The sequence below is a fragment of the Suricata suricatta genome, chromosome 12 (assembly GCF_006229205.1).
Source record: "Suricata suricatta isolate VVHF042 chromosome 12, meerkat_22Aug2017_6uvM2_HiC, whole genome shotgun sequence".
NCBI lineage: Eukaryota > Metazoa > Chordata > Mammalia > Carnivora > Herpestidae > Suricata > Suricata suricatta.
Window position 1 is genome coordinate 6107010 of NC_043711.1, and position 24747 is coordinate 6131756.

The 24747-nt window shown below is 53.4% G+C and overlaps 1 protein-coding gene across 1 annotated transcript in view; it reads right to left on the bottom strand.

Moving 5' to 3' along the window:
* The window catches only part of MUC16 (mucin 16, cell surface associated), a 78949-nt gene that overhangs the window by 11959 nt on the left and 42243 nt on the right, over positions 1 to 24747 (bottom strand). Inside the window, 26 exon segments of the mRNA XM_029916526.1 lie at positions 1066 to 1238; positions 1394 to 1461; positions 1546 to 1667; positions 3049 to 3114; positions 4346 to 4381; positions 5729 to 5901; positions 7753 to 7892; positions 7895 to 8037; positions 11614 to 11649; positions 11939 to 12111; positions 12563 to 12630; positions 12726 to 12850; positions 14422 to 14457; positions 14926 to 14961; positions 15059 to 15231; positions 15788 to 15855; positions 16040 to 16164; positions 16597 to 16632; positions 16749 to 16921; positions 18970 to 19037; positions 19252 to 19376; positions 20912 to 20974; positions 21205 to 21240; positions 21570 to 21742; positions 23099 to 23166; positions 23524 to 23645. Coding sequence (XP_029772386.1) covers positions 1066 to 1238; positions 1394 to 1461; positions 1546 to 1667; positions 3049 to 3114; positions 4346 to 4381; positions 5729 to 5901; positions 7753 to 7892; positions 7895 to 8037; positions 11614 to 11649; positions 11939 to 12111; positions 12563 to 12630; positions 12726 to 12850; positions 14422 to 14457; positions 14926 to 14961; positions 15059 to 15231; positions 15788 to 15855; positions 16040 to 16164; positions 16597 to 16632; positions 16749 to 16921; positions 18970 to 19037; positions 19252 to 19376; positions 20912 to 20974; positions 21205 to 21240; positions 21570 to 21742; positions 23099 to 23166; positions 23524 to 23645 — 2625 coding nt within the window.

Below are 24747 nucleotides of genomic sequence, written 5' to 3' on the forward strand. Positions count from 1 at the left end.
TCAGTTTCCTGGAACATTTTTAATCCTCTTGTTTTTCTGGAAATCTCCTACACACGTTTCAGGACCTCAATGAGATGGAACCCCAGGAGAGCAGGGACCCATCCGTCTTGTCCCTGCCATGTCCCAGTACCTACTACAGTGCTGGGTACATAATATCCTCTTCCAGGAAGGCCTCCTTGACTTGCGCCCCCCTCCCCCCCGTGTGCTTCCCTGTTAATAGCAGCATCTCTGCCTTTTCTGTGTGTCCCTAAGTAATACTCATTCTCTTGATTATTAGTTTTTCAGAGAGAGAAACTGTGTTCCATCTCCGTATCCAGCACATGGCTTGGGGTGGAATGGTATCCTATATGCGGCTGTTGAATGAGTGAGTGTGAACCGCAGGGGGTCCCCCGTTATGGGGGCGGAGATCCTCATCTCCCCTTTGTTCACTCATTTACTCACGCATCGGAGATGACGGGTACTGACACAAAGAACTGAGCACGCAGCACCAGATTACAAGACCTTGATTTCGTAGAGCTGGATAATTGCATAATTGTGACAACGTGTGATAAGTTGGCCCGCTGCCCGTCTGGGAACCACAGGACCATGTAGAACAGGGCTTCTCATCCTCAGAACTACTGATATTTGGAGCTATGTAAATCCCGGCAGTGGGGACCCCTGTTCATTGGAGGACATTGGCAACGCCCCTGGCCTTGAGCCCCCAGATGCCAGTAGCACCCTCCCCCTGCCCCCTCACCCCGCTGTGGCAGTCACACCATCTCCAGACATTGCCAAGTGTTTCCTGAGGGGCAGAATCGCCCCCGGATGAGAACCCCTGGCACAGAGGAACCTCACCTAGAAGAACTCCTGTCCTAAGAGATCCACGAGTCAGAGATTTGGAGTTCAAATTAAAACTATTTATATTGACTTGGTCAAAGAATTTCATGCCATTTACTTGAAGACAGTCTAAGAGCTCTCTCCGGGGAGAGTCTGGGGAGGGTCTCCTCCAATCAGAGCTTGGGCTGACTTGTTAAAGAGGAAGTAAAACAGAGCGGAGACAAATAATGATCACTGTAAATCGCTCACCATCGATGAAGAGGCTGTCCCTGACCAGCGTATAGATGCCCATCTGCGTGACACCATGGGTCAGCTGGTGTAGCTCCCAGGAAAGCTGCTCCTTGTCCAGCCCGTGGCCCATGGGGTCATGGTGGTAGGTGCAGATGGTGTCAACATGAGTGGCTACCCCATCCTTCTCAGGCCTGGGGAGACAGAGGTATGGGAACTCTAAATAGAGGTTCTGAAACCTCAGTATGGGGGCCACGAGGAGGGAGGGAGGGGCAAATGGGAGGCCATTGGGAAGACTGAAAGTCACCAAGGTGGTCACCACCGGCAAATGCTCAGGAGGAAGTCCTACCTGAGGGAGATTAGTCTGCAGCCCGAATAGAAGGGGCCCAGGCTGCTCTTCTGGAACAAGGATCCAAGCTGGGGAGGAAGGAGGAGGGGGATGAGCAGGAGGGACAAGAGTGGGATTTATCCCACTAGGAGCTGCTAGGAGCAGGGTCTCACCAGGCGCTGCAGGGTCCTATGGGTGGAGTTGAACATGGCTGAGCTGTTGGTCATGTCTGTTGAATACTGGAGGTTGGAGATGGTGAAGTTGAGGGTGAAGGTCTTCAGGTTGTGTCCCACAGCTACAGGAAGAGAGGGGGACAGATGGTCACTGCTGACTGCTGGCCTGAGGCCAAATCAGAGAACTCTGCCATCTTCTCTCCCAGGGTCACCACCATCCGCCATGTGGTCACCCAAGTCAAAGCCAGCATGGTGCTTAGCCCTCCTTCCTCCCCTCCAAGTAACGCCTTTCCCATTTGCAGAATGGTCCTCACACACACCCTAGCTCTCCATGCTGGTCCAGTTCAAGTCTTGTCCTCCCTCACCTGGACCGACACCCCAGCAGACTTATGGGATGCCCCATCTAAAGAATGTTCTCTACACTCAACTCTAGCAGATTTTTTAAAATTTTTAGGTTTTAATTTACTTTTTAATGTTTACTTATTTTTTAGAGAGACAGACAGAGCATGAGCAGGGGAGAGGCAGAGAAAGAGGGAGACACAGAATCTGAAGCAGGCTCCAGGCCCTGAGCTACCAGCACAGAGCTAATGTGGGGCTTGAACTCATGAATCACAAGATCATGACCAGAGCCAAAGTTGAATGCTTAACTGAGTGGGGTACTTGTCGGTTGTTTATTTATTTTGATAGAGAGAAAGAGAGAAAGAGAGAGAGAGAGAGAGAGAGAGAGAGAGAGAGAGAGAGAGAGAAAGAGAGCGAGAGCAAGTGCATGGGGGAGGGACAGAGAGAGAGGGAGAGAGAATCCTAAGCAGGCTCTGTGCTGACAGCACAGATGCAGGGCTCGATCCCATGAACTGTGAGTTTATGACCTGAGCTGAAATCAAGAGTCAGATGCTTCACTGACTAGACCCTAGATGATTTTCTTAAGTGAAAACCTCAGTAGAGTCACCACCGCCCGTGGCTTCCTTTGGCCTTCAGTGTTAAATTCAAGCTTCTTGACCTGGCACTCAAGGCCCCTCCCAATAATTTTTGCCAATGTTTCAGCTTCACTTCTCCATCTACTCCAGGTTAAGCTTTATGCTGCATGCAAACTAAATCCCTCTCAGCTCTGTGCATATACTATGCTGTTTTTGGCCACCGAGGCTTTGCTCGTTGAATCCCCTACACCAGGAAAACTCTTCACCCCCTATTTGCCTGGATGACTCGTACTCATTCTTAAAGACTCTGGGTGAAAATTTCTCCAGAAAGCCCTTCCTTTCGAAATTATGCCAGATACTTCCCCCAAAACATCTCATGTTGTGTTATAATGGTCTGTTGATCTCACAATACCATGGGGCCATAAGGGTATGCATTAGATTGAATTGTCAGTATAATCTTCGTGATTGGCATGCCTCTCCTAAACCAGAATTTTACACTCTGGCTTCTTAGCCCCTGTGTTTCCACTGGCTGGTAGAGGTGGGGGGCTGGAGAGTTTCCCTTGGGAAGAAAAAGGGGTCCCCCAGATACCTGTGGTGGCTTCTGGTTGCACAGGTGATGCTGAACTAGGCAGGACTGTGGTGGTTGCCTCAGGAGCTGTGGAAAGGGCAGTTATCAGGAAGGGGCGGAGCTCCCCACACAGTGGGAGAAGCTCCCCAAGTCTGCCTGGGCTCCAGCAGTGGTCGCCCCAGGACAAGCATTCACAGGTGCGCCATGCATGAGAGTAAGGGAAGGAGGAGCTGGGTGAACATAGGGGGTGAGCGAGCCCAAGAGAGTAAGGCTCGGTGAGCAAGTGAAAGACTAAGCAAAGAAGACAGAGAGACAGATGGGCAGAAAGGAGAACAGACAGATGGGACACCTGGATGGACAGAGGAAATATGAACAAATGGAGGGTAAAAGAGAAAGCAAGAATAAACACAAGAAAAGTTGGAGAGATGGAAGAATGGACAGAAGGAGGAAAGGACAAAAAGTGAACAGGCAGAGGATGGATGGATGGATGGATCAAAGGAAAGGAGGAAGGAAAGAAGGGAGGAAGGAAGGGAGGGAGGGACAGAAGAAAGAAGGGAGGAAGGGTAGAAGAATGGATGAAGGATAGAATGAATGAGCGGTGGAGGGAGGAAAATGGAAGAAAGGATGGATGGAGGGATGAATGGATGGAAGGAAGAAAAGAATGAAAGATGGACAGATGGGAGAATGGGTGAAGGAGAGGAGGAATGAAGGAGGGAGGGAGGGAGGGAGGAGAGATGGAAAGACAGATGGTTGGAAGGACAGATGAAAGGATGGATGGATGGAGAATGGAGGGAAGGAGGAAAGGAAGGATGATGGATTAATGGATGGATGGACAAAGGGAAAGAAGGATAGAAAGAAGGAAGGAAAAAGAAAGGAAGGAGGGAAGGAAAAGTCTGAGAGACAGAGAACTGGGAGAATGGAAGAATGGATGGGCTAAAAGGTAGATGAAGGGACCACTGGATAAGTGAGTGGGAAAATTTGGCCAAACCACCAAGTGGCCACCACAATTTGCAGCTTGATATCAAGGCCCCTTTTGTGGCCCTTGTAGGAGATTTTGTTTCCAGAAGGCATGGACTACGAGGTCATTATCTGACCTCAACCCCCCTCCCTATAGGGGGGGTCCTCCAGCCCAGAAGGGTGTGGGAAGTTAGAAAACCAATACCATGGCTGCAGGTCCAAAAAAGACCAAGGACTCAACAGTTATCCCGCTGACACCTTGGCCCCACTCAGGAGAGCAATCTGAGTTTGGGGCAAGCTCCCTTTGTCAGTGAGGAGAAAAGCTTGGCTCAAGATGGGTGCTGGGTGCAAAGATACATACTTGTGGGAGGCTCATCTGGACCACGTTCGTTGTAACCTGGAAACAAAAATGTCACGTGTAAGGGGAGGTGGCATCAGAACAGTCCCAGACTTCCATGCCTTTGTCCATGCGGGGCTCTGCTGGACGCCTTTCTTTCTATGTACCAGGGAGCGTCTACGCATCTTCTAAGATCAGACTCAAATGTCATCTCCACCATTAAGGTTCTCCCGGTCTCCCAGTTAGAAATGACCTTCCCTCGCCACCTCCCACGAGACTCTCATCCCGCTTGTGTTCACACACTCATCCCCCCACACCCCCATCCATCCCGCTCTCTGCCCTTGCGTCCTCCCTCCAAACTGTCCCTCCATCCAACAAATGGCTATTGAGAACCTACTATGCGCCAAGTCCCGTTCCATTTGGGGAATACAACACTGAACAAAATGTCTCCGCAGCTTGTGTTAGGACAGGTTGCCTGTCTGTGTCCCTGGTGCCAGGCACAGTGCCTGACTTCTAGCAGATGCTGGTGAGTGCTGACTGACTGAACAAAAGGAAGCATTGTGCAGGTCACGGGAGGAAATATCCTAAACTGGCGTCTGCAATGGCCACGGGAAGGGAATAGATATGAACTCAGAACACGAAGATGCAGACTGGCCACCAACCTACTGGGGGCCTGGGCAGGTCCCTTCCTTTCTCTGTACCATCTCCCTCTTTGCTAATGTGCCTGCCATTAAAGGACCAGGATGTCTCGCTGCTCACCCGATGTGGCAACAGTGGTGAGAAGGTGGGAGTTGCAAACTCCGTTTCCATGTTGGAAACAGAGAGGAGAGAGCTGAGTTATTCCAATGAACTTCCCTACCGCCATGCTCTGCCTCTTAGAACCCTGAGGAGGCTCATCCTCTTACATGCTGTCCCTTCCTGGATGCTAGGCTGACGCCCCGTATGTCCAAAGCTCAGAGCCCACAGATGTTCAGAGTGCCTACCTTACTTCCCGGCATTGGGGCCCCACCCCGGAGAGAAGGCCCTCCATGGTCAAGGGTGAGAAGGTGATACGGGAGTCAGATGTGGGATTTTCCTTCCCCATGTCTCCCCTCGGAAGACTTTTCTCAGAGTTTAAGGCATTGGATGCTGACTGCTGGGGCTCATGCCCAGCTACGCCCCTTTCAACCTACACCCACTTGGACAAATTACTGAATCTTTCGGAGCCTCCATTTCTACATCTGTAAAACAGGTGGGATCAAAGACAGCCTTGCAGAATGACTGTTGGACGGCGGGGGTTAACTGTGGAATTGAGATTCACACCTGAGTCTGTCCCAAGGTTTCCCCTAGAGAGCTGGCCTGTGGTTCATGGAAACGTTGGTGGAGACGGGGGAGGGGAGGCAGTGAGGTGGGCTGAGCACCACGCACCGTTGAGGTAGAGGCTGTCCTTGTCCAGAGAATAGGGGCCCAGCCGGGTGATGCCGCGGGTCTGCCTGCTCAGTTCATGGAACACCTGTTTGGCAAGTAGACCTGGACCGCTGGGGCGCTGCCGGTAGGTACAGAGGATGTCCACCCTTGTCTTGGCGCCATTCTTCACGGACCTGAGGAAGGAGAGGTTGGGGATTGGGGACTGCAGCCCATGTGCCCTCTCTCTCCCGTGGTCACAGCACACCTCAGATCCTGTGGTCCGGCCTTGTTGGACCATTCACAGTGTCTCCACCTGGCCATATTCTCTCACCCCAGGACCTTTGCACACGCAGTGACTGCTGTCTGGAGGCTTCTCCCCTTCTCCCCTTCCCTGGCTAACTCCCCAGTCATCTTTCAGGTCCCAACGTAGATACCTCCTCCTCCTCCAAAAACCCTCCGGGCTGGGTCAGGCCTCTGGCTGCCACAGTACCTCATGCTTCCCTGTCACAGCCCCGGTTGCCCTCAGTGTGAGTGTATATTATTTGTGCCGGTCCCCTCCGGACAGTGGCCTCCGTGAGGTCAGGAAATAGGACAGTCTAGCTCACTGTCGTACTGAACCCCGGGTGCTTCTCACACTGCCTGCTCCATGTAAAACCCAGAGTCCTGATGAAAAGATGAACGAACTATGATATATTCATGCAGTGGAATATTATTCAGCTTTAAAAGGGAAGGAAATTCTGACACCTGCTAGAACATGGGTGAGCCGTGAGGACTTTACGGTCAGTGAAATAAACCACACATAAAAGACCAGTATCGTACGATCCCCCTTGAGCAGTCAAAGTCATAGAGACAGAAAGTAGAATGGCGCTTGTTAACATCTGGGGGCAGAGGGAAGCTGAGAGCTGTTGATTAGTGGGTAGAGTTTCAGTTTTACAAGTTCTGGTTGCACAATATGAATATACGTAAGACTACCGAACTGGACACTTGAAAATCATTCAGTTGGTAAATTTTATGTTATGTGTATTTTACCACAATTAAAAAAAAACAATTCCTGAGAAGACTCTGCTGACGTCTGGAAACTCACCTCCTTTCTCTCTGCCCCTCGCTCTCTCTCTCTCTCTCTGCTCCAGCCACACCAGCCTCCTTGCGGAGCACTGAACATGCCATGTTCATTCCTACCTCAGGACCTTTGCCCATGCTGTTTCCTCTGCCTGGAAGAGTTTTCATGGCCAAGTCCTTGTTTCCAACTGGGACACAGCTCAGAAAAAATCACCTCCACAAAGAGGTGGAGTGCCCTGGGTAAAGCTACGTTCTCATATCTACGTGTTAATGTTCCTCCTCACCTTACTGCACTTGGAGCCACTTTGGATTTTTTTTGAGAGAAAGAGAGAGACAGCATGAACAGGGGAGGATCAGAGAGAGAGGGAGACACAGAATTCAAAGCAGGCTCCAGGCTCTGGGCTGTCAGCACAGAGCCCAACACGGGGCTCGAACCCACGAACCGTGAGATCATGACCTGAGCCGAAGCCGGATGCTCAACCGACTGAGCCACCCAGGTGCCCTACCACTTTAGATATCTATCCTCCTACTTAGTTTCTGCTTCGTCCACCAGGTGAGGGCAGGGGCAGTGCCTGCCCTGTCACTGGGGCACCCACCCCCCCGCCTCAGCGGAGACACACCACCGATGACGGTGGGATGAGAATACAGATGGGGAAGGGCTTCGTAAACACCAAGAGAATGCACGCCAACCCAGAAAAGTGCAAGTAACAGCCCAATGGGTACAGAGTGATGGAGAGTTTCAGGACTAGATGGTGGGGGTGGGTGACGACATCATGCATGTAACGGACGCCACTGAAATGTACACTGGAAGAGGGTTACAATGGCTAATTTTGCGTCTATACATATTTTATGACAATTATAACAATAACGTAATATTAAAAAATGGATGCCAAAAAAGGACCCTCCAAGACAGCCCACCACAACGGGGAGTGCCCCCCACTGTCCTTGTCCTCTGGTGGTGGGCCCTGGCGGCTGGGGGTTCTCACCTTAGGGAGGTGACCTTGCAGCCTGCATATCGGGCACCCAGGCTGCTCCTCTGGAACAACGGGCCGAGCTGGAGAGGAAGGAGAGAGCCAGTGTGGTCAGAGGTGGTGACAGCCCCTAGGAGGGGTCCTGGAGGCCTGGAGGGGGAAGTAGGTCTCTCACCAGGTGCTGCATGAGGCTGTCTGTGATGTTGAACTTGAGGGAGCCGGGGTGGCCCATGTCCGCTGAGTAGCGCAGGTTGTCGATGGTGAAGTTCAGTGTGAACGGCTCCTCACGGGCCTCTGCAGCTGTGGTGAGTGCAGAGAGAGCCCAGGCTTGTGGGAGGTCGGGTGCCCAACGTCCACCCACAGTGGGCCTTCCAAGGGCCTCCTGGCCCCCCCAGTCCTGAGGGTCACTTGTCAATGGAGACAACTCCCCACCCAGTGACGGCAAGCTTAACGATCTGGGGGCTGGAGAAGGTATTTCCACCCAGGTGCAGGGGTGGAACGTTCTGTGAAAATGCTGGGGGCTTCGTTCTTCCCCGGAAGGGAAGGCTTCAACTTACCCTGCTGATGTGGGACCAAGGATAACCCCAGGCATTTTTCTTCACTCTCTCTCTGTTCCCCCATCTCTAGCTCTTTATCTCTCCGTGCCTCTCTCTTTTCCTCTCTCTCTGTCTCTCTTACACGCAGTTATGCCAGTCTTCTATGTGTTGTTTAAAAAAAAAAAGCAACTAGCAGCTGTAACCAATCTCTCTGCACCTCAGTTTACTCATCTGTAAGATAATAATGAGCCCCACTTCAAAAGCTGTTAGGAGGTTTGAACAAGTCAAGTTTTGAAAAGTGCGTAGGCACAGTGCCGGGCACGGAGTACACACTGTTCAAGTGTTTATTATAGAAGACAAATAAGCAAGTACTTTCTGATCACTCACTACATATGGGGCTTTGTACCGGGAGGAATATGAACTGGGCACTAGACTTCTCCACACTAACCAAAGAGGAGCCACAGCACAGAAATGGTCTCTGGCCCAAGGTTCCATGGCCGGAGGGAGGGGAAGTCTGGGTTTGGGCCTAGGTTCTCTGACCCCAAAGTCCTTGCCCATGAACTCTTCTGCTAGTGCACATGCTCTTGCTTAGACACATGCAGCCAGCCCAGTGGTCAAGAGTGGGGGAGACCTGCATAGACCCCAGGAGCAGTATAATAAATACATATATGATGCAGGTAAGACCAGAGGCCTGGTGATTTGACTCCAGGTTAGAAAAGCGGTCAGCAGCACAGGGTCAAGTGTTTAGGACAAACCTCTGGAAGAAAAGCTTACCTCCCCTCTTTCCTTCTTCCCTTCTTTTTTTAAAAAAAATTTTTAACCGTTATTTATTTTTTTGAGAGACAGAGAGAAACAGAGCATGAGCAGGGGAGGGGCAGAGAGACACACAGAATCAAAAACAGGCTCTAGGCTCTGAGCTGTCAGCGGAGAGCCTGATGCGGGGCTCGAACCCATGAACCGTGAGATCATGACCTGAGCTGAAGTTGAAGGCTTAACTGACTGAGCCACCCAGGTGCCCTGCCTCCTTCCCTTCTGCTCATCTCTCCTTCCAAGCTTCCTTCTGTCTATCCTTCCTTTCATCTCTCCTTTCTTCTTTCCTTCCATCATTCTTTCTATTCATCCATGTATTCATCCTTTCTTCCTTCCATCTATCCATCTTTACTTCTTCCTCTTTCATCCCTTCTTTCCTTTCATCTACCATCTGTCTATATACCCATCCACCTCTCCACCCATCCATCCTTCTTCCATCTCTCCAACCATCCACTCACCTGTCTATCTATGCACCCATGATATCCATCCATGAATACATGACAATCACCCATCAATTTATCCATCCATCCATGCACCCATGACATCCATCTGTGACTCCATTCATCCGTCTCTCCATCCATCCATCCTCCATATCCATCTATCAATTCACCCATGCATCCATTCATTCACCCATTACACCCATCCACTCATCCATCCATCCATCCATCCACCACCCTAGCATACCTCATTCCCTCCTTCATCACTCCTTCTCATCATTCCTCCTTTCCATTCATACCTTCTTCTATGCATCCTTCTGTCTGTCCTTCCTTTTATCTCCTCTTTCTTCCACCTATGCACCTTTCCTGGCTTCTTTCCTCTACCCTTTCTTTTCTTCCTTCTAACCATCCATATTTGCTTCCTTCCACATCTATTACTTCTATTTAGACAGGTTCCCTCCTTCTTTTTTCCCCTCCATTCATCTTTTCTTCCATCCATCTTCTCTCCTCCCCTCCTTCCATTCATCACTCCTTCCTTCCACCCATCCATCTTGCCTTCCCTCCATGTACATTGAATTGGGACTATAACGCCTCTGAATCTATTCTAAGGATTGGATACTGATAAATAAAACACAGCCAATTGAACTGAATTTAACTTTTTTTCCTCCTATCATTTGGGAAAAGATGGTTCTCATTGGACCTGAGGAGCCCAGAACCTGCTGGTGTTGGAAGGAGCAAACAAGGATGCTGTGGGGTAAAAGACCAGAGATGGACCCAAGAAGAGTCTGAGAGAGTTGCCAAAACACACCTCTGATGCAAGCAACTAACTCTTGAAAAAGCTACAAGGTCCTCATTCTAGGGTTTTCTGGGGATGCAATGGGAATTTGGCTCATGCACTTGAACACAACAGTTGTTCACCAAAAATCAGTGTGTCTTTGAAAAAACAGTGAACGGATAGATGAAGGAGACTGTGAGGTTTTGGAGTCACAGGAACTCCTGGTTCTATTATTTATCTGCTGTGTGACTTGGCAGCCTCTCTGAGGTTGGGTTTACTCCTCTGGAAATTAGAGCTAAGTCACATGGGTGTAGCAAGAATGAAAGGATAAGGTGCATGTGCTTTGGGATGAACTGTGTCTCCCCCTGCAACCACCGAAATTTGAGAAGCTCCAATCCCTAGGCCCTCGGTGGGTGATTGTATTTGGAGACGGGGTCTTTAGAGAGGTGATTAAGTTAAAACAAGGCTGTTGGGGTGGGCCCCAATCTAATGTGGCTGTTGTCTGTATAAGAGGAGGAGATTGGGGCCCAGAGGGATGTGGGGACGGTGTGTGCAAAGGAGTGACCATGCCAAGAGGCCGTTATGAGGTCACCACCTGCATGCCAGGGAGAGAGGCCCCAGAGACACCAGCCTATTGGCACCCTCCCCACCCCCCCGGCTCCAGCTGTGAGAAAATATGCTTCTGTCCTCTGAGCCACCTGGCCTGTGGCTTTGGCAGCCAGAGCTGACTAATGCAGTATGTAATCATCACAGTGCCTGCAAGCCGTGTTCACTGAAAATCCAACTGCACAAGACTGATGTCGAGACACTCAGAAAGAAGAGCAGAGAGGTGAGTGAAAGAATAAGAGAAGAGAACCAGGGGGGCGCCTGTGAGGCTCCGTGGGTTAAGCATCTGAGTCCTGATTTCGGCTCAGGTCATGACTTAAGGTTGTGGGATCAAGCCTGGAGTCAGGCTCTGCAATAATGGCACAGAGCCTGCTTGGGACTCTCTTCTCTCTCTCTGTCCCTCCCCTGCTCATGCACTCTCTCTTAAAATAAATAAATAAAAATTAAAAAAAAAATAAAGCGTACCAGGGCAGTGTTTTAGGAGAATCTGAGCGAAAACCATGTGAGGGTCAGAATGGTTGGGGGAGCAGCCTTGTGTGTGAGATGCTCTCGCCCTGGGCTGGGATTTCCACCAGATCCCGGGGAGAGAAGGGATGAGTGAGGGGCCTTTCCAGGTGTCGTTGTCCTCAAGGGCAGGAGGTAGAGGACAGCAGCTGCTCCCCTATCCCCGCGCGGGGACGAGACCCAGGCAACCAGGGCAAGGGGTACTCACCAGTGGTAGGTGGGGCTGTGGCTCTGTAGGTGTAACCTGCAGAGAGAAGGCCAGAGGAGGTGAGCGAGAGTCGGGGCGACCATAAAGGAGGAAGGGAAAGGTAGGATTTAGGGGCCTTTGTGGGAAAAGCAGAGAGGGAGAGGCGGAGGATGGGTGTTTGGGGAGGAGGTGTCCAAGCAACGACATGGAAGGTGGCTGAAGCCCATGACTCCACCATTGGGATGAAGACTGGACCCAGAGGAGAAGGAGATGGACCACAGCTTCCTTCAGAGAATCACAAAACTCTGGCTGGGAGAGAGACCCTCGCTAGAGCACAGCCCCTCACCGTTGACATAGAGGCTGTCCCTGTCCAGGGTGAAGGACCCCAGCTGGGTGATGCCCTGGGTCTCACGGCTCAGCTCCCAGTACAGCCGCTCTCTGTCCAGCCCGGGGCCCACGGGGTCAGAGTGGGCGGTGCAGACGAGGTCCACTCCAGTGGCTGCTCCGCCCTTCTCAAGCCTGGGGAAAGGACATGGGGATGTGGAATACTGTTGGAGGTGGCCTTCTGGATCGGGAACACAAAAAGGGGAAGGCAGGAGGCTGAGAGGGCACAGAAAGGGCTGGCTCTGAAGCCCAGAGGGGCTCTCCTAAGTGTCTCTAACTAGAGACAACCCCCTCACAACTAAGAACAGAAAACGCCTTAATTGGAATCGGCAGACAAGATAGAACAGTTCTTCCAAGAGGAAAGCTTTCATCTAAAACAAACGATCATCTGGATCCCATACGTATACCCATGATGCCTCGTTTCTAAGGCTTGAGCATTCCCACAACCGGGGCATGAAGAAGGCAAGGAGGTGTCATGGCGGGTGCTGGAGGCCAGCAGTGCCAAAGGCATGCCAGGAACTGCGCCCTGCTGGCCAGTGCATGAGGACCCACTGGGCCCACTACGCCCTCCATCCGGGGGTCTCACCTGAGTGAGGCGAGTCTGCAGCCAGCGTAGAGGGGGCCGACGCTGGTCTTACTGAGCAGAAGCTTGAGCTGGTGTGGAAAGAGAGGAGGGTGAGCAGTAGGGCCGAAGGCCTATGTGGGCAGGCGTCTGCTGGGACTGACGGTGGCCACTGAGGGGCTCTCACCCGGTGCTGGAGGATCCTCTCAGTGGAACTGAAGTTCAAGGAAGTGGGGCGCCCCATGTCCTCGGTGTAGGGCAGGTTGGTGATGGTGAAGTTCAGGGTGAAGGACTCCAGAGCGGGGCCAGTGGCTGCAGTAAGGGAGGAAGAGAGGAATGACCAGCTTGGACCGCGGTGAGGACCGAGGTTGCTCGGGGCTCTACCAGTGGGGTACCAGCAGCGCACCTAAGTATAGCCATGGGCTGCAGAAGCTGGAGGAGAGAACATCATGGGATTCTTAAGACATTGGGAACCTTCACTCATTTCACTCAGTGAGCGTGCCTCAGGCGTCTAGTGTGTGTGAGGCTGTGCTGGGCTCTGCAGGTCTAAGGATGAATAGGGCGTCGGCTCCTAATATTGAGGCCGGGGGAGTGGCCAGACCATTTAGCTTCAGGGGAGCCTGGAGGCTGTGCAATTCCAGAGGGGCACCCAGCAAATGACTGAGGACAGCCTCCAGGAGGAAGTATCATTTCAGATGTGACCAAAAGCATGAGTAAGAGTTAGGTGAACAAGAGCTGAGTAGGAGGGAGAACACTAGAGCAGAAGAATCAGCCTGGGTACAAGCCCGGCAGGAGGACAGGGCAGCTGCCCTGAGGGGACTTGAATGTGCTCATTATGGCCAGGAGGAAGTGTAGACGTGAGCCTGGAGGGACCCTGTGAGCCCAGAAAGGCGGGGGGGGGGGGGGGGGGGGGGGGGGGGGGGGGGGGGGGGGGGGGGGGGGGGGGGGGGGGGAAGTGACTATGCAGCGCAGGGCATTGGACATGACTTGTAGGTAAGGTGGAGTCATCCAAAGACTGTCAACGAGACAGGAATCGTGAGGACAGCGGTACGCTGGGAGGGACCCTGCAGCCGCTGTGCGGGGGGACTGTAGGATGCCAGAGAAGAGGCTACTGCGTTAGGCCTAGCGAAACATGCCCGTGGCCTCAATAAAGGCTGAGTGACATGGATGCAGAGAAAGGACTTGCAAGATGTTACAAAGGGAGGAGAGATGATTTGGTGATGGATGGATGTGGGAGGTGAATGAGAGGGAGGGTCAAGGTTGACACCCGTGTCCTTGCCTTTGGTAATAAGGAAAAGGAGCAAGTTTGGGAGAAGATTGTGACTTCAGAGTCAGAGACCAAGGGCCCAGGTGATGTCCAGGAAGTGGGTGGACCAAGGGTCAGAAGCTGCTTCATGGAGCAGGTTAGACTTGAGATTTGGATTCTGAGCGGCTGGACCCTGAGAAGCTAGATCCTCCCTGAAATCCACGGAAATGGATGAGTTTCCTCGGGGAAGCTGAGTAAGCAGTGAGAGAAGTGGTCTGGAGTGAATGATTTTGTAGAAATGATTTTGGTACCAGTAGGACCTTCCTACTTGTGGGCTTGAGGGTTGGAGCTAGAGAGGACGTGCAGAAGGAGGCGGAGGTCACACAGCGGAGGGAAAAAACACAAGGGATGAAATCAAAGTTGCGCTACACCAGTATGGGAACGGTGGGAGTGGTGGTTGCTTTTGTGATAAATTCTGTCCCTGTCTCTATGCCCAATTAGCCTGAGTGAGGACATTGTCCTCTGGGCCCCTCCCCGTCCAGAAGCGGGGAGCAGCAGGGAAGCCTTGCTGGCTGGTCAGCTCTTATATTTAGGGAAAGGGTGGTGGTCACAGGCACATGAGGTCTGAAATACTCACTGCTGGGGGTGGTGGCTGAAGCCGGAGGAGTGTAACCTGCAAAGAGAGGGAAAGGTAAAGAGGGGGAAGGGAGAGGTCCTCCGTGAAGAGCCACCTTGGCTGTGAGGAGGCGGCAGCTGGCCCCTCCCACCTATGATTCCTTAAAAGGAAGACATGTCCAGAGAGACAAAAACCTTGCCCCAAGCCCTCGGAGATGTGAGCCCCCGCGGAAGTCTGAACTCAAGCAGAGTCCGCTGCCCAGAGCCCACTGGGCGACGAGACCCATCGACCAGCACAGCCCTCGCCATTGCTGGAGACCTTGTCACCACAGAAGCTGGGAGGAGACAAGCCGGGGGTGGGGACCTGGTGATCCTGCAGACGTCAGGGACCAGGGGCCTAGGTCTGGGGCTTTAATGGGTATAGGTCCCCATTCACCCAAGGCTGGGATGGAGCAGGGGTGCGGAGGGCAGGCGGTGGGTGGGGCCTCGATGGTCGCAGGGACGTGTGGGGCCTCTGAATACTCACTGCTGGGGGTGGTGGTCCGGGTCTTGCGGGTGAAACCTGCCCAGGTGGAGGGAGAAAGCGTGAGGAGGGGGAGGAACGAACGGAGAGGAGGCTGCAGGGCCTGGGAAACACAGACAAAGGTGGCAGCCCTCACCGTTGACGTAGAGACTGTCGGGGTCCAGGGTGTAGGGACCCAGCCTGGTGACACCACGGCTCAGCTGGCTCAGCTCCTGGTACAGCCGCTCTCTGTCCAGCCCAGGGCCCGTGGGGCCAGGGTGGAGGGTGCAGATGGCATCCACTCCGGTGGCCGCCTCACCCTTCTCGGGCCTGGGGACGGTGGGTAGGGGGAACAACAGATGGAGTCCCCAGGCAGGGCTCCTGGGACCCGTGGGGCAGGACAGGAAGGGGCTCGAGGTAGTAAGAAGGCTGGACCCCACCTCAGGACTGTGTGGGTGGGAGGATTTTTATTAAATTGCAGGTCTGAATCCTGCAGCCTCACGGCGTGGGGTCAGGAGACCTTCCTTGAGACAGGTGGACGCTGGAACTGGGGATTAAAGGAAGAGGAAAAGGCATGCTTGTCTTGAGAGGAATCCTGGGGCTAGAACTGAAAACCTCAAGGAAATGCTCTCTTTGGTCAAAGGGAGGCAGGCGGGAATTCAGAAGGAGGACCAGACTAGGGGCTCTGAGGGCCTCTGCAGAATCTGGGAACAGCTGAGGGGAGGGACGGAGGTTACAATCAGAAGCCGCCACAGTCCTGGAGCCAGTGCCTCCTGAATCCCGTCTCTGCTAGAGACATGGACAGAAAGGGCAGGAAGGAGGCAGAGGGAACCCCTGGGGTCTGACCGCGCTTTCGGCAGCCCTGGCCAGGATTGCAAGGTCTCACCTGAGCAAAGTCAGTCTGCAGCCTGCGTACAGGGGGCCCACACTCGTGTTCTTGAACAAGGGTCCGAGCTGTGGATGAGGGCAAGGGAACTTAATAGGCAGAGGCAGGACGGGTACCCATTCTGAGGTGGGGTGGGGGTGGGGGCGAGAGTGAGTGGGAGGGGCTAGCTCCCGGAGGACGGGCAGGAGTGGGCGGGGCCTGCATCCGAATGCAGGATGAAGGCTGGGTGGGCGGGGCGGGCGGGGCTCTCACCAGGCGCTGCAGCGACTCCTCGGTGCTGTTAAACTTGGAGGATCCAGGAGGCTGCATGTCCTCGGTGTAGCGTAGGTTGGTGACGGTGAAGTTGAGGGTGAAAGGCACAAGGGGTTGCGCCGTGGCTGCAGCAGGGGAGGGAGAGGAGAGGCCACGCTGTAGGGCCTGGGATGGATAAGGGGGCAGGGCCTGGGAATAGCAGCTATCTCATGGCGGGCAGGGGGGGGGCTGGGGCAAGGGCAGGTCCTTGGGGACCTAATGCCAGAACCACCAGTGTGGACATATGCCATCACATGATGCAGGTGACGGCGGGCCTGATTTGAGAGGCAGCTTACCACCCAGCATTCTTATTTATTCAAGGCCACGTTCAGGTACTTTCTTCCATCCACCCGACCACCACGTGGCGGCCACTTCTGTGTGTCCAGCCAACAGCACAGAGGGGAGTCTGACTACAATGACTTCCCAGCCTGTGTCCCTGATCTCCTCTCTCCCTGACATGCGGAGGTGTGAGCGGGACTTCCTTCCCTGGGACCTCCTGAAGACCCCTGAGTACTCACCACTGGGGGCGGTTACTGGAGTCTGGTGGGTGTAGCCTGCGGAGAGAGGGGAGGTGCTGAGGTGGAGAAGGAATGAAGCAGCCCTGGGGGTGGGGGTGGGGGCGGAACCGTGAGCTTGACAGCTCAGCAAGGTGCAGGTGGCCGCTGCTCACCACTGACACAGAGACTGTCCTGCTCCAGGGTGTAGTGGCCCAGCCTGGTGACGCCACGGGTCAGCCGGCTCAGCTCCCAGTACAGCTTCTCTCTGTCCAGCCCGTGGCCCGCAGGGTCGGGGCGGTAGGAGCAGATGGCATTGACGCTGGTGGCTGCTCCAGCCTTCTCGGGCCTGGGGAGGGCAGGACACAGCGTTGCAGATGGTGATGTTTCATCTGCGGGGGGGGGGGCGGGGGGAAGCCCTGAGGGGTACCAATATGGGGGCACTGTGGGGAAAGCTAGGAGGCGGCGGGGCTCCTGCCAACAGCCCCCCAGGATGCTCGCCATCCACACTGAGGGATTTTGCCCCACGTTCTGAACATGGTTCCTCGCAGGCCACCTTGTGGGTCAGGGCCCCTCTGTGTTTTATGCTCCACCGTCACCACACTGCCGAGTCTCACTTAAAATGGGAATCCTCCTTGGTTGGGAATTTGCTGAAATCCTTCTGGCTCCCTGCTGCCTGTGGACAGGCCGCCCTGCGCTGCCCCGGCAGGCACATGGCGGCATCCGCGGCTGCCCTGCGCCTCTCTCCGCCTCCCCCCTTGCAGGGGACAATGTCTGCTCCTCATGCTGGCTACCTCAGGCTCTCACCTGAGGCTCCCTCTCCCTGATTCACTCCTGGCCCAGAGCTGTGTCTCCTGCCCACCGAGTCCTCCTCCCCGGGTTCAGTTCCTCCTAGACCCAGTGCACTTCCTATCTCCTAGCACTTCAACGGTCTCTCTGGGCCTCAGTTTCTCATCTATAAAATGAGTGTAATCATTGTGAGCATTAATTCTGTTATAAGTGTAATGTTTACAATAGTATCCAGGACACCCCTAAGTGCTAAAGGAGTATCTGTCACTATTATTTTATTCACCCTCAAAGTATATGTTTTTATATAATTGATTACATAATTCACATATAATAAAGTTGTGTGCCTGTGTTTGCATACATTTACATATAACTAATGCCCTACTCTCTTCTTGATGGCAGAGTCCATGCTTTGGTCTCCATGGAGATTTCAGAGCTCAGCATGGAGCTTGGACACAGTAGGTGCTCAAGCAATGCTTGTGGATGGAAAGAAAATTTGTGGAACTCCAGGCCAGGGGGGCGGAGAGGGCATTTCTGCTGTGGGCACATTAGCACCTTGGGCCAGACCCCAAGTAAAAGGGCTTCATTCCATCCTGCTCTATCCTGGCACCATAGGGAGGGAATCCTTTCTCAAATTCTATTTTTGGAGGCATGGAGATATCTTGGGAAGATGCCCATTAAGGCTCAACTTCCAGGGGACCTCAGAATGGAGAGGCCCACTCGTGCTCAGAAGTGAAGGGGGGTGCGAGCCACACATCTCTGCCTGGAAGGGAGCAGGGGGTTGAAGGCTGGGATTGTGGGGGAGGGAGAGAGCCCATGGTCTCTCCCAAGGAAAAGAAGCCCAGCAAGCTTAGTGGGAGCAGGTATGGACCCTGAGGAGGCTGGGCTCAAATCCTGGCTCCACCATGTGACAGCCACTGGCTCTGGGACAGCTCCTTAACCTTTCTGTGCCTTGGTTTCCCATCTGTAAAATGGAAGTAATAGTAGTGACATTAAGAGAGTCCAGGAGGATGATGGACAGGAAGCCTCTTGCCCAGTGACTCTAATCTGGGGTGCTCTGCATCTCAGGAGTCATTTGGCAATGTCTGGTGACAGATTTGGTCTTCACTACTTCGGGGCTGGGCTACTGCGGGCATCTGTCGCATGGCCAAGATGCTGCTAAATATCCTACAGTGCAGAGGACAGCCGCCCGGGACAAGAACTCTCCAGCCCAGAATGTCAGGAGCGACCACACACCAAGAACTCCAATGTCTGCCTAAGTATTTGCTGTGGTTCAGCCTTCAGGAATCTTTGCACGCAGTGTGGACACGGCAGGCTGGAGATCATAGCCTTTGTGAAGGATCAGGGATGGCTCCTTTATGCAGGAATTCGGTGCATCCTTTCCAGTTATGTTTTGTCATTTTGTTCCCATTAAATGCTGCCTGGGAGATTTGAGGCTCAGGAGGACGGGAGGGTCCAGAGCAGGGCCTGGGGGCCAGCAGCCCAAAGGAAGGTGGTTACCCCCGGCTGGGAGCTGGAAAGGGCTGAGGCCACAGTGAGAACCGAGCCCTAGAGGACCATGGGAAGAATCCCCACTGTGCCTCAGTGGGCCATCTTTTCTGGGGGTCCCACCTGAGCGAGGTCAGTCTGCAGCCAGAGTAGAGAGGGCCGACACTGGTGTTCTTGAATAAGGGTCTGAGCTGTTGAAGGAAAAGGAAGTGAGTAGAAGTTCTGAGCTTGACAAGGGGAGGGTCGGGGCAAGCTGGGTGGGGATGGCATCCGTGGGCAGGGGCAGGGAGAGGTGGGTGGGGCATGGGGAAGGTAGGCGGGACGTGGGAGAGGCAGGTGGGGCTGGGGTCAGTGGTAGGTGGGCATCAGCAGGTGGTGCAGGAGTGAGGTGGGTGGGGCTCTCACCAGGCTCAGCAAGACCTTCTCTGTTTTGTTGAACTTGGCTGAACCCATAAACCGCATGTCCTCTGTGTAGCGCAGGTTGGTGATGGTGAAGTTAAGGGTGAACGGAACCAGATCAGGGCCGGAGACTGCAGTGAGGTTGGGAGGAAAGGCACGCCCTGAGTCACGGCTAAGCTGGATTATGGGTCATGGGGTAGAGTCTGGATTCGCATCCCTGGTACCCAGTATGTTCGCATCTGGTTTAAGACCTCAGAATATCTCCTCCCCAAATATAAGACCTTATTATGTTATTGTATTAATAGTAATGATATTAATAATGACAACAAAAATAACAGCAATCATACAGGCTGATGTTTGGTAAGATCGTGCTCTGTGCTAAGAGCTTTCCATCCAGTATCTTGTGGAGTCCTCAAACCCAGAAGTGAATCCTTTTACTTATTCCTAATTGACAGAGGATGAAAACACGTTTCAGAGAAGTTAAGTCACTTCCTCAGAGCCACACAGCTATTTTAGGACAGAAGCTCAAATTCTAGAGTTTGACTTAAACCTGAGTCCTGCCCATCTGCTGGCTGTGTGACCTCAGAAAAACACTCAGCCCTCCAAGAACCAGTCTATGCCTCTCTTAAACAGGGAAAGAGCAGTGCCCGTCCGCTGGGCTCAAAGATCGTACATGTAAAGCTGAGTCTGCATGATGGGACAAGCAGTGAATGGTTCCGTCATTGCTTTGTAGACACTGTTGCGGCTGCTCCTTACATCTGCTTTTGTCTCTGCCCCTTGGGAATTAGTCCTGGATTTGCCCATGACTATTGAGAGTTGTTCCAGAATGTGCCACTGCATCTAATCTTAGTAACTGACCCTCCATGGGTCCCCTCAGGCCAACATGGTCACAGGTTGGTCCCTGGAAGGTCACCTGGGGTAGACTGTAAGAGTGAACACGAATTCTTCACTTCCATGCATCTATACCCTTGCAGGGTGGTGCAAGGCCCTTCCACCGAGAGGTGGGAGTCTATTTCTCCACCTCTTGACTTTGGGCCATGACTGGCTTTGGCCAATGGGGTGAGAGAAACGTGATGCAAGCAGAAGCTTGAGAAGTGTCTGTGCGTTCAGGCTTGCCCTCTCTTGCTTCTAGAAGTCCATGATCACCATATGAAGAGGCCACAGCTAGTCTATGGGCTGATAAGAGGCCACACGAAGGGAACTGAGGCACCCCAGCCATCAGCCAGGCATCTTCCAGAAGCAGAGTCACCTAGCTCACCTGCAGGTGACTACAGACACGTAAGGGAGCCTAGTTCAGACCCAAGGAACTGTCTAGCTGACCTATACACTAGTGAGTAGAATAGTTAATGATTGTTTTAATTCAGTAAATTTGAGGGTTGTTTGTTACGCAGTAAAACCTAGCTGATACAATGCCTTCACAGAAAGCAAAGAGTGGATTAAAAGGAGCCACTGCTTTAGCTTGGGATTGAAAACCTAGAGTTACAGAGCTCTCCAAACCTAGGGACGGAGCTGGACTGGTCTGGTACAAAGCCATGGTCCCAAAGATCATCCTCTCCACACTGTGTCCCTGCTTTGCCCTGCCTACACATACTATTTTGCCCTTTTCATCGCTCAGCACAGAGGCACATGGGTGGGAAGGAAGGAGACATGGAGAGAAGGCTCTTACCTGTCGAGCTGGAGAAGGAGACTGGAGCTGCTGAAGTTCCCGAGGGTGTGGAAATCACAGGTACTGAGGAGGAAGCAGCAGAAATAAGAAAGATGCAGCGTCATCATCTTGGAGATGCCTAAGACAGGGGCCACTGATGCCCAGCTCAAGTCACAGAAGGTAGAGGGAGCGGTAGGTGGGTGACCAGGCCGCCGAGGCTTCCTTCCTTCGTGAGGCCTTGGGCTTAGGGCACAGGGAGCAGCGGTTCCCACAAGGTGTGGGGGCATAGAGCCAGGTAGGGTCTGGGTACTTACCGCTGGGGATGGAGGTCGGCGGTGGTCTGGTGTAACCTGCGGAGAGCGGATGAGAGAGAGGTGGGATGCTGAGAAGCTGAAGCAAAGGAGGAAGGGGCTGGGCCACTGCTGGAAGAACAGATGCCATCAGGAGGTCGAGTCCCTTCCAGGCAGTGGATGGTGCCTCCTATAACCTTTCTCTGACTCTCCACCTCCCTGTGTGTGACACAGCCCCTGGTGGGGGAGGAGGACCTCACGAGGAAAAGAATGAGGAATGAAGGGTTTACAGGCAGACAGGGGTGCATGCTCTGGCCAGAGCTCAGAATAATAATAGAACAATCCATCTGGGGTGCAGGAGGAGACCCCTGTCACCACTAGATGCTCACCATTGACATAGAGACGGTCGCTGTCCAGGATGTAGGAACCAAGCTGGGTGACACCGTGGGTCTGGTGGCTCAGTTCCCAGTAGAGCCGCTCCCTGTCCAGCCGGAGACCCGGAGGGTCAGGTCGGTAGGTGCAGACAGCGTCAACTCCAGTGGCTGCTCCACCGTTTTCGGGCCTGGGGAGAGAAGGACCTGGGCGTGGGCACAGGACAGAGAGGCATCCCGGGCAGGACATCATTGTGCCAGCTCGCTTGCAGGTGAATGTCTGCTTCTCTGCTCTCCTGGTCCAGACAGGAGCTGCTCCTAAGAGAAGGGGCATCTCCAAACAACACGGGACCTGAGTGGGGGCTTTAGAGTCAGATGACCATCGGCTCCAGCCTTGGCTCTGTCGCTTGTCGAATAATCCACAGAAGTGGGTCTAACTCAGTTCTCCCGTCTCTGCAGCGTGGACAATGCTCTAACCCTTTTGTTAGAATGTCACGGGGTTTGGAAATGATACCAGTATCTAGCTTTGGTGCCAGATACTCATTAACTAACTGGTTAACTGTTTAACAGATGTTCACAGAACCGGGCATGTACGGTCCCTGGCACTGGGTAGCAGCTGTGAGCCAGCTCATCAGCTCCTGGAAGGCTGAGCCAACCCAACTTTGGAGCTGAGCATCTGAGCAGCAGACACCGCATGAGAAAGACCCCTACCCACCGTCCACCTGCTTGTATTCCCAGCTCCCTGGAGGGCGGGGGCGGGAAAAATTAGCCCAGAAGGCCAGGTAGTGCTGCCAGAGAGTGCTACTGGGGAGAAGCAGAGTATCCCTTGCACCTCAACAGGGTGGAAGTGACCTTGAGCTAAGGTGCTTCCAGCTTTGGTCTCCTAGAAACTTGATAAAGGTGCAAAGTCAGCTGTGATTCTCGGTGATGCTGCTTATGGTCTAAACGACCCCTTGTCAATGACCTGCATCTTTTCTGGAAGGGCGAAAATGGACACCGATACCTGACAGGAAGCTCTAGCTCTGTGCTTCCTCAGGCGTGGCAAACCTCTTCACTTGTCGGGGCTGTTACAGGAGATACTGGTTACCTTTTGGGACACGGAACACGTAAGCCAAGGTGCTCCATCTGCTATCCACTGAGTTACATTTCTTTGCACATTAACCATCACCTGAATTCCACAAGAATCGTCCTTGGCCTTCCAAGAAGGTTCTTACAAAAAAGAAAGGCCCAATGCTCGCTGTGCGGTCTAGGCGTGTGACCTATTCAGGTCTTGCAGGTCTGATTATCGGATTGGACTGAAGATGACCTAGGAGGGCTGGCCCCGGAGCCGGGAACCGTGAGACACGCAAGGTGCCTGGACGCAACGTTTAAGGGAGTGCTTCTTCTCGGGGCTGTGCAAACACAGGGTGGGCACCCGAGGGGGAGTGCCTCCTTAAATAGTTGTGTCCGCGGCATCCCACCTGCCTCCCTGGTCCAGGCCCTGGCTGGCCCAGCCAGCCCGTCCCTGACTACACGCCTCCTAAGGCAAGACAGAGGAGAGGTCTCACCTTAGCGTGGTCACTCTGCAGCCAATGTAGAGCGAGCCAGCACTGCTGTTGGCAAACAAGGGCTTGAGCTGGGAAGGAAGAAGCGGGCGAATGAAAAGTAGATGTAAAGGTCACCGTCATTTTAAAACACCACATTGTAAAGTAAAACAGCAGCTCCCCAATCCTCTCAACACAGCATTTAATTCTCAGAAGAACCCTTTGGGACCAACGCTTTTATGACCTTAAATTTTACAGAGGAGGGGACGGTACCAAAGGCAAGATCACTACCCCGAAGGCACATCACTTCTCGGTGGCCGTTCCACGTTTTGAACCTAGAAACTGTCTTCCCCTCCGGCCCTCCGGAGCCGGAGTCGTGTGTGTAGTACAGAGACTCGAGGAGGCTGGGGAGGACGCTGGAAGAGAGGGTGGGCCTCAGGGGTTCTCACCAGGCGCTGTAGAATGGACTCTGTGGAGTTGAACTTCGCAGAGCTCGGCCGCATGTCCTTTGTGTAGGGCAGGTTGATGATGGTGAAGTTGAGGGTAAAGGGCACTGGGGCAGGGCCGGCAGCTGCAGGGGGAGGGGGGAGAAGAGCCATGCACTGAGTCAGGTCTGGACCCCTGGGACGCACAACCCTAGCCTGCTCGGAGGACGCTAGCATCTTGGAGCTACCAGGGAGGGGCTGCCCTCACCTGGGACGTTTTGGGTATGGCTCCGTGTTCATCTGAGGCTGGAGATGGGGTGGGGCTGGGGAGGGGAGGCGGTGGCATGTTCTGTTTTCCCTGGTCCCCAGCTTTGGCCACCTGCGGAAACTGAGGGCGGTGGTGTCTGGGTGTTTCATAACGAGCCGGCGATGGTGCCTGCCTATCAGCCTGTAGGGCGTTTAATTCTTCACAGCAGGCTGGGAACCCATGAGCTCAAAAGCCTGCCAGGACCAAGCTCAATTTTTTTTTTTACATCCCGTTGTTTTAAACATAGCCCAAACAGGCAGGTGTCAGCCGCCTTGAGCCTGCCTGCTTTGCATACCCGTGAAACCGCACCCAACATCCGAGGACAGTGAAATGATCAACCTCACCAGTGCCGTGAGGTAGACACGAGAATGTCTTCCCTGACCACTCCCCTCCCTCCCCGGGGGGTTCCCTTGCCCTTCTCCCCTTTTGAGTAGGGGTCCCCATGTCGTAGCCTCGTAAAGAGGTCGGCTCTGAGGTTCCTCCCCTGCAGGCAAAGCCGCGCTGCCCACCACGTTGTGTGTGTGCTACTGCCCTCTAGTGGTCACACCGTTTTCTTTGCTCTCCGCCCCCAAATCCTCTAAACCCACAGGCTGGGCTGGACCAGCACGAGCCCAGGCGAGGAACCAAGAGGCAAGGACTGTCTGGGCTCCAGCCAGTTTCATTTCCTACCAGGGGCATCTCTGAAGACCCTCCCAGACAGGTTCAGCCTTCAATGTTAGAAAATTCGCCTGAGGAACAATTTGCCAGCTAACAATTTGTTCCCCAATTAACTCATTTAATAAGACTGACTTTATAAATAACTCCTCTCAAGTATATCCTTATTCAAAAGTATATTTAAAGCAAGCAGGCAAAACCAGCTTCTGTTCTGTTGTCCTATTTTTTTTTAATGTTTATTTATTTTTGAGAGAGACAGAGAGCGAGCGGGGGGATGAGCAGAGAGC